General features: G+C 42.0%; 1 protein-coding gene across 5 annotated transcripts in view; it reads left to right on the top strand.

The window, feature by feature from the left end:
* Window positions 1-12926, top strand: part of PDZRN4 (PDZ domain containing ring finger 4) — a 940417-nt gene that overhangs the window by 866830 nt on the left and 60661 nt on the right. For 4 of the 5 annotated variants that reach the window (XM_029616542.1, XM_029616541.1, XM_029616544.1 and 1 more), the window contains one exon: window positions 12509-12610. The exons of the other annotated variant lie outside the window; for it this stretch is intronic. In XM_029616542.1, coding sequence (XP_029472402.1) covers window positions 12509-12610 — 102 coding nt within the window. The remainder of the gene's footprint in view (window positions 1-12508; window positions 12611-12926) is intronic. 5 annotated transcript variants of the gene reach the window in all.

Here is a 12926-nt window from a genome sequence, read left to right on the forward strand (position 1 = left end):
GCTGGTGGCAGATGAGAAGGATACAGATAAAAACAACTTGGGCAGTGAACAGAGTTCATGAGGAAGGGTATAGGAAGAGAGCAGAGAAGATGGGTAATGAGAGCTGCACAATGAATACATTTATAGGTGAGTAAGAGGAACTGGATGGGGAAGTGGATGGGGAGCCAATGCTGTGACTTGAAAAGAAGGATTACATGGTGATAACAACATTGAAGGAAGAATGCAATGGAGACAGACAGTTCAACAGGAGGCCAACAAAGAGTTACAGTAAAGCTATGGTAGGAGGTGATCAGACAGTGAATGAGCATTTTGGTAGTATGTTTAAGAAGGAAGGGATGGATTTTAGCAATGTTTTGGATGTGCATAGAGAAGGAGAGAGAGGCATCAAATAATAGAAGGACTAGGGGGCATTCCATGAAGTTGGCAAGTAGCACATTTAAGACTAATCAGAGAAAATTCTTTTTCACTCAGTGCACAATAAAGCTCTGGAATTTGTTGCCAGAGGATGTGGTTAGTGCAGTTAGTGTAGCTAGGTTCAAAAAAGGTTTGGATACGTTCTTGGAGGAGAAGTCCATTAACGGATATTAATCAAATTTACTTAGGGAATAGCCACTGCTATTAATTGCATCAGTACCATGGGATCTTCTTAGTGTTTGGGTAATTGCCAGGTTCTTGTGGCCTGGTTTGGCCTCTGTTAGAAACAGGATGCTGGGCTTGATGGACCCTTGGTCTGACCCAGAATGGCAATTTCTTATGTTCTTATCAAAGAAGATCCCAAGGTTACAAGCCAAGGGAATTGGGAGGATGAGAACACCATCTGGAGAGACAGGAAAAAGAGGGAAGGGAAAGAGAGTTTTAGAGAAAAGCAAGAGGTTCCATCTTGGCCATATTAAGTTTAAAGTGTCTGTGGGATATCCAGAAAGCAATGTCAGACAAGCAGAATAGCATTTGGTAGATCTAAGAGTCATTAACATAAAAGTGGTACTGAAAGCCACTGGACAAGATCAAAGCACTAAGGGAAGAACTGTAGGGAGAAAAAAGAAGAGTGCCTGGGAGAGAATCTTGAGGCACACTGACTGATAGCAGAATAGTGGTGGAAGAACTACCAGAGGATACAGTAAAAGTATAATGGAAGAGGTAAGAAGAAAACCAAGATAATGCAGAGTCCCAAAATCCAGTCGAGTACAATGTGTCAAGGAATAGACAGTGATTAACGGTGTTAAAAGCATCAGATAAGTCAAAGAGGATGAGGATCAAGCAAAGTCCCTTTGCTTTGGCCATATAGAGGTCATAGTAACATAATAACATAGTAAATGATAGCAGAAAAAGACCCAAGTAACCAATCTAGACAACATGCCTAGTAAGTTAAGGGTAGTAACTGCTTCTCCATGCAGGTTAGTCTCATGCAAAATTGTTACACCTAAAGTTAACAGAGGTTACCCAATTTCTTTGTTTCCAGCATCTAGCCCAGTGTTTCTTGAATACCAGTCCGTGGATTGTCACTACTCCCCAGCAGTATTTCTGATGATTCACAGAACTACGCTGATTGCAGGAAGATGAGGAGGATGCACGGCCTGCCCTGAAACTGCATATGCTGCAGTGCATCCTGCACCGCAGCCAGCAGAGACCTTTCATATCCTGTCCTGCCTTGTCCTGCAGACTTTTTTTCCGAGTTGGGGCTGATTCAGAGGCCCCATCCCTGGGAGAAGAGCAGCTGCAGCTAAATGTAAATGAGCCAGCATGAGACTGAGTTAGTGTCTGCTCGGATCTCTGGACCCACCTCCTGTACAGAAGCTGGGAGTCATGTGACCACGGCAGGCTATTAAAGCAAGGCAAATTTTGACTCAATCTCATGCCGCCTACTTAACATACAACTGCAGTTGCTCCCCTCCCAGAATTTGGGCCTCAAGACTGGTTTCATCTGGAAAAAAAAAGGCCATGGGGCAATGGTATTAATTGTAGTAGTGCTGTTGGCTGGCAGGTGGGGAGGGGGAGAGAGAGAGAGATTTTGTTTTCAGTGATCAACTGGTGACTGGCTGGAAGGAAGAGTGAGGGTTGGGGTTTTTTAATCTTTTCTGAAGATAATACTATTGGTTGACTGTGAGAGAGAAAGAGAGAGAGGACTTTTTTTTAATAAGTGCAAATTTTTAGAAAATAAGTTTTTAAAACTGGCTAGTTACCTTCTTAAAATGACACAGAGCGGCAGTAGAGCTGATCCATGAGACTAAAGGCCGGGTGGGGAAGGAGTATGTTCCCCCTGCTCTTTAATTATCTGGGAGAATTTTTCTCCCTTCCCTCCCCTCCCCCTGGCTTATCAGTGCTGCAGTTGGTCCATGTGATTGAAGGAGGGTAGCTAGCCGGTCCCTGACATACCACAGGCTGAGAAAGACTGCTCCAACCACTAGAGATCCTCAGTGTTTATCCCACACCATTTTGAATTCCATTACCATTTTTTTCATCACCACCTCATCCGGGAGGGCATTCACTTCAGGAACCTTTGATGAGAACAGTTTCTGTGGAATCTAGAGAGGGGAAAAGCCAAAATGGAGTGGATCCAGAACAGTTTGAGGTAAAATAAAAATCAAGACTGCTGAGGATGCAAATGGGACGACAGCGGGGCAGGTAGGGTCTGGTGAAGGTTTTTTTTTGAGGAGTGTTGTGATCACAACATTTGTGAAGGAAGAGGAGACAGTTGCGGTGGCAAATGATCGATTAAGAATGTGATGGAGGGGATGATTTCAGGGCATGTAGAACTGAGGAACTGGGTGGGAATGAGGTCAGAGGAAGAAGAAGTGAGTTTAGAGAAGATGGGCAGTTTCCTACTCCATGATTTCAGCAAAGGAAGAATGTATTCCAAAAATAAAAGTCACCTCTATAGCTTCTATAGCAATCAGAACTTCAGTCAGCACCACAGTATGGTAGACCTTAGTATCTGTGCGCATATATAGAGGAATAATCTACAAATTGGAAGCAGACAGCAAATGTTGTTGATTATAATTTATTCTTTTTGAAACCTTGCCCATTGCAGAGCACAGACCACTTCCGTTCAATATCTTTTAAACAAACTGCCATGCATACATGGAATAAATAAAATAAACTGTGGTTGCTTATTAGATTCATTTTTATACTCATTGGGCTTGATTATCATTTGGTGAATAGCACCAGAGGCTGATTTCACTAAATACCAACTGTCATGAAAAAATTTATTCTCGATAACTTTAAGGATAATCAGGACTGACAAAATATTTTTAGTACTGCAAGAAAACACACACACATCCATGGTGCACAGGATGTGCTGTCACCATAGGGGCTTCTTTATCAATCTTTGCTCCATCCTTGATTCATTTAGCACACCAGGAATTAGCTACCCCCGACACTTCTGCAACATGTATGGCTAGTGGAGTCTTCCACAGGAATATATATATATATAGTCCTGTTGCTTTTAAAGAAACACTGCTGCTTTCTGTGCTGGAGATTGTGACACTTGTCTTTTGAAAAGTGCCTTGGCAGACCCTTCTTGCAAAACGTACATGCCAACTCACTCACTAACCACGCAGGCTGCCCCCTCCCCATTATTATTCATGCCTCATGCTCAAATGCTCTAACACACACCTACACTGCCTTGCCCGTACACTGTGCACATGGACTCATATGCCTTAAGACATACACACGAATCTCACTCACATACCACTAGAACCTACAGAAAGAAAATGAAGGACATCTATACCAAAAATTGGAAATCTGTATAATAAGTTTAAACTTAAATTTTAATTTTTTATTGTCCCCTTCCTTGGTGAAGAGGGGTGGGTCCCATGCAAGGGGATTTAGGAGTTTCCTTCTGTGGTGTGACAATTCCTGCTCCTAGACCACAGGAGCAATTTATTGTGGTTGGTCTAAAAGAGAAGAAAATCTAATTAGGCATGTGGCACATCAGAGAATAAACAAAGTGTTAAAGACGAAACGAGGCAACATGTACCGAAGTACCAACAAAATAGTCATCTCTTTCATTCCAGGTTAGACCCCAGGGCATGCATGCATGCATCCCTTGGTGACACACTTGGTCTAAAGGATTCTTTCCGTGGCTGCAGTATTGGCTCGATAATCAGGTAGAAAAGAAACAGAGGGAATAAAGCCATATAGGTGAAAAAAGAGTCATATATATGAACAGAAAGAAAAAACCTGAAAAGGTAGAATGCAGTCACACCAGTCCCTCTCTCATATCAGCCATCCCCACTCCATTCTCTCTCTCTTACCAGTCACACCCCAACCATTCTCTCTCACTTGTCACCTCATACATCAGTCTCTTACTCTTTCATCAGTCACTCCCCATACCAGTCCCTCTCGCTGCCTCACACCAGTCATCCCCAGCCAGTCTCTCTCACTCTCACCAGTCACCCCTCTCCCTAGTCTCTCACTGTCTCACCAATCACCCCCCAAAAGATAGGGGCCGATGGAATACAGTGTGCTCAGCTGAGCGCACTGTTAAACCCACAGTTAGATGCGAGTTGTGTAGGCGCGTCCACAGCCCCTTATGCTATAAGCAGATTAATGCTTCCATTACATGCGTCCCATGCGCCGGGAAAGTATTAGCACTCATCACATGCAAATGTATGTTGATGGGGCAATTAGTTATTTACTCAACATGTGGTAAAAAAAATATGCATCCAATGAGCTGGAACAGGCATTAATTTCTGAGCATCCCAAAAAGTTGTACAGAAAAGCAGAATATACTGCTTTTCTGTACATCCTCTGACTTAACATCATGGTGATATTCAGTTGGAGGAGCAAAAAGGCAATGAGTGAATAAATCAATAATAAAGTGTAGGGCACTTAATATTAATTTATTCACTCCTTCGCTTATTGCCAATTGGTCCGTTCACCATCATATGTCAGTGAAAGAAAGAAGCACCATTCAGAAGGTTGACCTGAAAAGGTCAAATGTCAGTGAAAAGGACCAATCGGGAACAGCCCAGCCAGAGAATGGCTTATACACGCCTGCCACATTTAAAAAGCTATCTACAGTACGAATATCTCCCACTGCGCACACCTCTCACGCGGAATCATAAAGGGGCATGGGGCGGATTTTAAAAGGGTTACGCACGTATATTACATGCGAAACCCTGAATACCCACTCCTGCGCGCGCCGAGCCTATTTTGCATAGGCCTGGCGACGCACGCAAGCCCCGGGACGCGCGTATGTCCCAGGGCTTGAAAAAACGGGTGGGGAGTGGGTGGGGTGGGGGCGGGACCGAGGCCTCTGGCACAGCGGCCGTGCCGGGGGATTGTGCAACCTACATCTGCAATCAGCGTAGCTCTGTGAATCATCAGAAATACTGCTGGGGATCAGTGACAATCAACGGACTGGTATTAAAAAAACACTGGGCAAGATGATGGAAACAAAGAAATTGGGTAACCTCTGTTAGCTTTGGGTGTAACAATTTTGCATGAGACTAACCTGCACTGAGAAGCAGTTACTACTCTTAACTTACTAGGCAAGTTGTCTAGATTGATCACTTGGGTCTTTTTCTGCCATCATTTACTATGTTATAATGTTACTATGACCTCTATACAACCAAAGCAAAGGGCCTTTGTTTGATCCTCGTCCTCTTCGACTTATCTGATGCTTTTAACACTGTTAATCACTGTCTACTCCTTGACACATTGACCTCAACTGGATTTTGGGACTCTGCTTTATCTTGGTTTTCTTCTTACCTCTTCCATTATACTTTTACTGTATCCTCTGGTGCTACTTACTAATTTCATGGAATGCCCCCTAGTCCTTCTATTATCAGAAAGTGTAAATAACCGCTTCACATCTACTCGTTTAAGACCTCTCATGATCTTAAAGACCTCATTCATATCCCCCCCTCAGCCATCTCTTCTCCAAGCTGAACAGCCCTAACCTCTTCAGCCTTTCCACATGGAGCAGCTGTCCCATCCCCATTATCATTTTGGGTGCCCTTCTCTGTACCTTCTCCATCGCAACTATATCTATTTTGAGATGTGGCGACCAGAATTGTACACAGTATTCAAGGTGCGGTCTCACCATGGAGCGATACAGAGGCATTATGACATTTTCCGTTTTATTAATCATTCCCTTCCTAATTCCTAACATTCTGTTTGCTTTTTTGACTGCTGCAGCACACTGAGCTGATGATTTCAAATTATTAACCACCATGATACCTAGATCTTTTTCCTGGGTGGTAGCTCCTAATATGGAACCTAACAACGTGCAACTAAAGCAAGGGTTATTTTTCCCTATATGCAACATCTTGCACTTGTCCACATTAAATTTCATCTGCCATTTGGATGCCCAATCTTCCAGTCTTGAAAGGTCCTCCTATAATGTATCACAATCTGCTTGTGATTTAACTACTCTGAATAATTTTGTATCATCTGCAAATGTTATAACCTCACTCATCGTATTACTTTCCAGATCATTTATAAATATATTGAAAAGCACCTGAGGCATGCCACTGTTTACCCTTTTCCACTGAGAAAATTGACCATTTAATCCTACTTTCTGTTTCCTGTCTTTTAACCAGTTTGTAATCCACGAAAGGACATAGCCGCCTATCCTATGACTTTTTAGTTTTCTTAGAAGCCTCTCATAAGAGACTTTGTCAAACACCTTCTGAAAATCCAAATAAACTGCATCTACTGGTTTACCTTTATCCACATGTTTATTAACCCCTTCAAAAAAATGAAGCAGATTTGTTAGGCAAGACATCCCTTGAGTAAATCCATGTTGACTGTGTTCCATTAAACCATGTCTTTCTATATGCTCTATAATTTTCATCTTTAGAATAGTTTCCACTATTTTTCCCAGCACTGAAGTCAGGCTACTGGTCTATAGTTTCCCGGATCACCCCTAGATTGTTTTTAAATATTGGGGTTACATTGGCCACCCTCCAGTCTTCATGTACAATGGATGATTTTAATGATGGTTACAAATTTTAACTAATAGATCAGAAATTTCATTTTTGAGTTCCTTCAATACCCTAGGATGCATACCATCCAGTCCAGGTGATTTGCTACTCTTTAGTTTGTCAATCTGGTCTACTACATCTTCCAGGTTCACAGTGATTTGGTTTAGTTCGTCTGACGCATCACCCTTGAAAACCATCTCCAGAATTGGTATCTCCCCAACTTCCTCATTAGTAAACACGGAAGCAAAGAATTCATTTAGTCTTTCTGCAATAGCCTTATCTTCACTAAGAGCTCCTTTAACCCCTTGGTCATCTAATGGTTCAACAGACTCCCTCACTGGTTTCTTGCTACGGCCAACTTCATTTAAAATTCTTTCTTCACCTGTCTTATCAAAGTTTTACACTTAACTTGACAATGCGTTTGCTTTATCCTTCTTCCAATTTTTGAAGGATTTTTTTTTGGCTAAAACAGCCTTTTTCACCTCACCTTTTAACCATGTCTGTAATCATTTTGCCTTCCTTCCACCTTTCTTAATGTGTGGAATACATCTGGACTGCACATCTAGGATTGTATTTTTAAACAATGTCCATGCCTATTGAACTCTTTTAACCTTTGCTGCTGCACCTTTCAGTTTTTTTCAAACTGTTTTAAAAGCATTGCTCACATTAAAAGGGCCACATACGCGACTATGTGGGCCTTGCATGAGCAAGGCTGATTTTAAAAGGCACTAATTATGTGCTTATATGCATGTGCATAAACCAAAAAAAAAGCTATGTGTGAAAAAGATGGGACATGGGCGTTCCAGGGCAAGGCTAACCGTTATGCGCATAAATCTGTATTTTAAAAACCGGAGGCCGCAGCATGCGGTGACTTGTTAAGCTGCATATATTTACTGCTTCTGCTGATGAGGTGTAAGTCTACAGAAATGGTGTTTTAGGCCTAACATGACAGTGAGAGGCACGGGTCAACTGGAGGGACTGCAGGCTGAAGAACCAAGGGTTTGGATGATCTCAAGATTGATTGCACAAACTGCTGGAATAATTGGAAAAACTGGGAATGTCTTCAAGTGAGCTTGTTTTAAATTCCGCTTACCTATACATGGAAGATACGCAAAGTGGGGTAGATTTTAAAAGGTGCGCACGGGCTTACATGTGTGCATGCTACCCGGCTCGCACACATGTACATCAGATTTTATAACGAGTGTGCATGTTATAAAATCGGGGGTTGGCACACACAAGGGGGTGCAAAATTGTGCACCTTGCGCGCACTGAGCTGCGCTGCCTTCCCCCGTTCCCCCCCTAACCTGACCTTCGCACCCCTTCCCCTAACCTTTCCCTCCCTTAGCCCTACTCTAACCCCCCCCCCCGTCTTACCTTTTACGCCTGCCTCTAGGCAGGCGCAAGTTGCACGTGCACTGGCAGCCTGCCGGCACGCGATCCTCCAACATAGCGGCAATGTCGCAATGGCCCCGCCCCCGCGCCGCCCCAGACTGCCCCTGCCTCACCCCAGCCCGCCCCTTTAGTAAAACCCTGGGACTTAGACATGTCCCGGGACTTTACACGCGTTGCCGGGCCTTTTTAAAATAGGCCCAGTGCGCTTAACTCTTCCTATGCACGTAAATCCTCTGGCCTCTTTGAAAATCTGGCCTAGTATGTTTGCTTGAGTAACCGCTTAAAATTAAGAGCATACTTACACATGGTAGATGTTTTTTAAATCATACCCGCGCAAGTGCACATATGATTTAAAATTCCAGCATTTGTCTGCTCGCCCGCCCATACACGGTGTATGGGTGCCTGCGGGCTCATTTTAAAATTAGCCTGTACGTGTATAATTATATAAAATAAGTAGAGAAAATATGCTTGTTCCTACATTACAAATATGCATGTGTGCTGAAACATATACATGCACTTTCAGGGCAGTATTTTGAAAACTGTGTGGCTCTAGTCACAGTTTTTAAAATGCTAGCATCAATCTCTATGGGCCCACTTACATGCGCAAATGGTATACTGCAGTTTTGAAAATTGAGCTCCCTCATTAATAAACATCGGGCCGATACACTAAAAGTCGCTGGAGAGCAGGCGAACGCACAGGCCACTCTCCTGTGCGCGCGATTCTGTATTCAAATGAGGGCCTGCGGCAAAAAGAGGCGCTAGGGACACTAGCGCGTCTTAGCACCTCTTTTTGGACAGGAGTGGTGGCTGTCAGCGGGTTTGACAGCCGACGCTCCGTTTTGCCGGCGTCGGTTCTCAAACCTGCTGACAGCCACGGGTTCGGAAAGCGGACGCCAGCAAAATTGAGCGTCCGGTTTTCAAGCCACGGGCCGATTTCAAATTTATTTTTTTTTTGTAACTTTTTTGTAACTTTCGGGACCTCCAACTTAATATGACTTACTGAATTGTTGTGGTTTATTCCTTATATTTCGGCCTTTTCCCCCTCCCTCTTGCATGCCCCTCGTTTAATGTACATTCTCTCCTGTTCGTTAAAAGTTATCTGTAAACTGATATGATGTCCCATACGAATATCGGTATATAAAAAAATGTAAAATAAATAAATAAATAAATAAAATATTGCCATGATATTAAGTCGGAGGGTGCACAGAAAAGCAGTTTTTACTGCTTTTCTGTGCACTTTTGCGGTACCTGGAGAAATTAATGCCTACCTTTGGGTAGGCGCTAATTTCTGAAAGTAAAATGTGCGGCTTGGCTGCACATTTTGCTTTCTGAATCGCGCGGGAATACCTAATAGGGCCATCAATATGCATTTGCATGTTGCAGGCGCTATTAGGTTCGGGGGGGTTGGATGCGCATTTTCGACGCGCTATTACCTCTTACTGAATAAGGGGTAAAGCTAGCACGTCAAAAACGCGCGTCCAATCACGGGTTAACAGTGCGCTCCGCCGGAGTGCACTGTACTGTATCGGCCTGCATGTTTGAATGCCAAGGCAGAAATGGTTTCAAACCTGATCATTATAATTAACACATTGATGATTATTTGGATGCTTTCCTACATTGAAACTCCATCTACTCTTTCAAATGAAAATACATCAAGACAACCTTGAAAAATTATTAGAAAATAGGAGATAGTTTGGATAGTATAGGGGTGATTTTCATTGTAGAAAATTCCATGGATACTTTTGTACCTGCAGACCTTGTAAATAATTTTCAGAGGGAAACAGTTCCCTTTTAAAATCTGTAGATTCTAAAGTACCCATGGAGTTTGTACTTCCCAGGTCTGACGGTAGCAGAACAGCATAAAATAAGGGATGAATATATGAAAATCAAATGTATGTGTCCTTTTTTTTTCCTACCTTGAACAAAATATATATCTGTATAGCTATCATGAAGGCTGGGCAAGAAGGGTGACCTCACTAGGTGAGTCGGGAGTGGGGTCACCACGCAGCCCTTTTCAGTCAGTCTGTAATCACAGAAGCCCAGAAGAATAGGGATACACCAAAAGCAACCCTAGCCTGGGGTGCTATTTTTTCCAGTAACTTCTCTCCCCCCCAGTAACATCTTTTTAATTTAGCTAAAGGCATGCAAACTGTGAAAGCTGGCACATGTTTTTAGCTGTTCTGATGGAGGCAATTACAGTAATCAGTATAAAACGCAGTTAAAAATTTCTAATAAAATGAACAATGAAGATTTCAGCAAGAGGAATCTATCCAAGTAAATTGTTGTGCAACTTGTCTTCTCCAGCAACAGTCAGAAAAGTTAAGGTGCTAGGAAGGTTCAGGAAACTACTAAAAACATATTTGTTTAGGAAGGCTTTTGCCTCCTATGTTTGATTTGTCTTAACTTAGCCTGTCAGGTTTTATTGTTGTGATTTATGATTTGGCTATTTGTTTTATGTTGTTTGAATTATATATTGTTGCTGTGTTAGTGGAACCCGTCTAGAACAGATTCTAGTAATTGGCAGGGTGTAGATGATTGAAAATAAATAAAGTGGGAGGTATTCTGCTTCCTGTGTACAACTTCACCACTCAGCATTATCACATCCAAACAAAACAACTTAAAAATGTCACCATTGCTGAAATTGGCCCTCCAGGAATGCTTTTATTCTCTATGAGATCATTTTCAAAGGAGTTCCACGTGTAAATGTAACATAGCTGTTTTTAAAAGCCCATGTACGCTCAGGGTCCATATACCCACGCATGTGAGAGCAAGCATAGGCACGTACGCTCATAGCGTGCACTGCATTCACAGGTTATAAATTCACGATGTAGACATGTAAATGTTGGCCCCGCCATGGAACTCTTCTGAATCACCCCAAATCCACCTCTTTTTTTTATATGAGCAATTATTCACGCACTGGTATTTGCATGCATATATGTTAGGTTTATAAAATAGCTCTATTTATGTGCACATGTGCTACTTTGTGCACGCGCATCTCTTTTAAAATTCTCCTTTTAAAGTGCACTTATGCACGTAAAACCTATTGATAATTTAATGGTGTATATTGTAGTAATTTTCAAATGCCCACTTACATTTGTAAAGTGCATTTATGTGTGTAAAACCCAGGTTTAAGCATTGAAATCCATTTGAAATCTACCCCCATGTATTCCTGCAGAGAGGATGCATGCAGAAGAAATCCTTGCTAGTCCCAGAAATAATATATAGAACACCTCTTCACATGATTCTGAGTTCAATGAGGCCTGCTTCCAGAATACCTCCCGATTTTTTGGCCTGGGCAAATTTATGTTCCCTCTTCCTAAAAAGCCTCCATCAATTCAAGAATGACCAACTACTATATCCCCTGACAGCAAAGTTTGAAAATGTAAACCATGTACTTTTGAAACAAAAGATTTTCTCCATTATTATTCTAACAGTATTCTTCTTATTATTGTGGAGGTAGACACTGTCCTGGACACATAACCTTCTAATGCAACATTAGTTTGCACTGCTAAAGCTGTCCATTGCAGTGTTGTACATTTCTTTTATGTCATATCACTGCTTCAGCAGAACAACATAAATGTGTTTACAGAGGAAGAGGATTTAAGCAGACAATAGAATGCAGAGCCTTTTATCCTAATTAGCCCCAAAAGGAGCACAGTTTCCGTATGATTGTAGACAATGGCTTGCACACAAATATAAAACAGTTAACCAAACAGCAATCAGCAGTGGCCTGTGTGTATTGCTTGCTCAGAGATAATACTGTAGCTCTCTAATTGGCTCTCTGCATGCGTGTACGGTGACTGATTTCAGCTGTAGTCTTACCAGTCTTGCTTCCACCAGCACTATTATCTCAGAGTGACACTTCCATTACTCTGAACGGAGAAAGATGAACGTCACCTGTCAGGAGCTGGTTAATTGTGTTGCTAGATGTATGTTGCTGGGGTGCAGGTTGGACATTTATGAACATAACTGCTTCCTCTGATGTCCGCCATCCTTCAGCGATCGATATAGCTCTTACAGTAAGCGCATAATTGAGTGAGGGCACTTACCGCTGTGGAGCTGAAGATGAGCCCATTGCGTGAGTTTCATTGTCCATACATTTAACACAAATGAGCAGATATGTGCCCTTTATTGTGTGTTGCTTTCTGGAAATGGAAACTAATGTGCCACTTTCATTTGTTTTTCAGATAAATGGCCAAGACGTCCAGAATCGGGAAGAGGCAGTGGCATTGCTCTCCAGTGATGAATGCAAGAAAATTGTGTTGCTGGTTGCAAGACCAGAAATACAGGTTAGAATAAATAAATGAATGAATGCATGGTAAACTCATTTTTTGTACAGAGAGAACAATATTTATATATTTATTGTTTTTATTTAATTAAAAATGAGAATATAGTAGTGGTACTTATTGAAAAGCATACATTTATAATGGTGAGCATATGCCATTCAGTTGCCCTAGTGGTGACATACCTTAGAAAACACTATGACTCACTCGTTACTTTTAAATTAGGGTTACAAATTACTTCTTCTATATTGAAGTATTTGCAATCAATTAACATAACAATACTCTCACCTCTGAACTGTGAGTGCAGGCTTATAGTAAACTC

Source organism: Rhinatrema bivittatum, chromosome 9 (assembly GCF_901001135.1).
Source record: "Rhinatrema bivittatum chromosome 9, aRhiBiv1.1, whole genome shotgun sequence".
NCBI classification, from domain to species: domain Eukaryota; kingdom Metazoa; phylum Chordata; class Amphibia; order Gymnophiona; family Rhinatrematidae; genus Rhinatrema; species Rhinatrema bivittatum.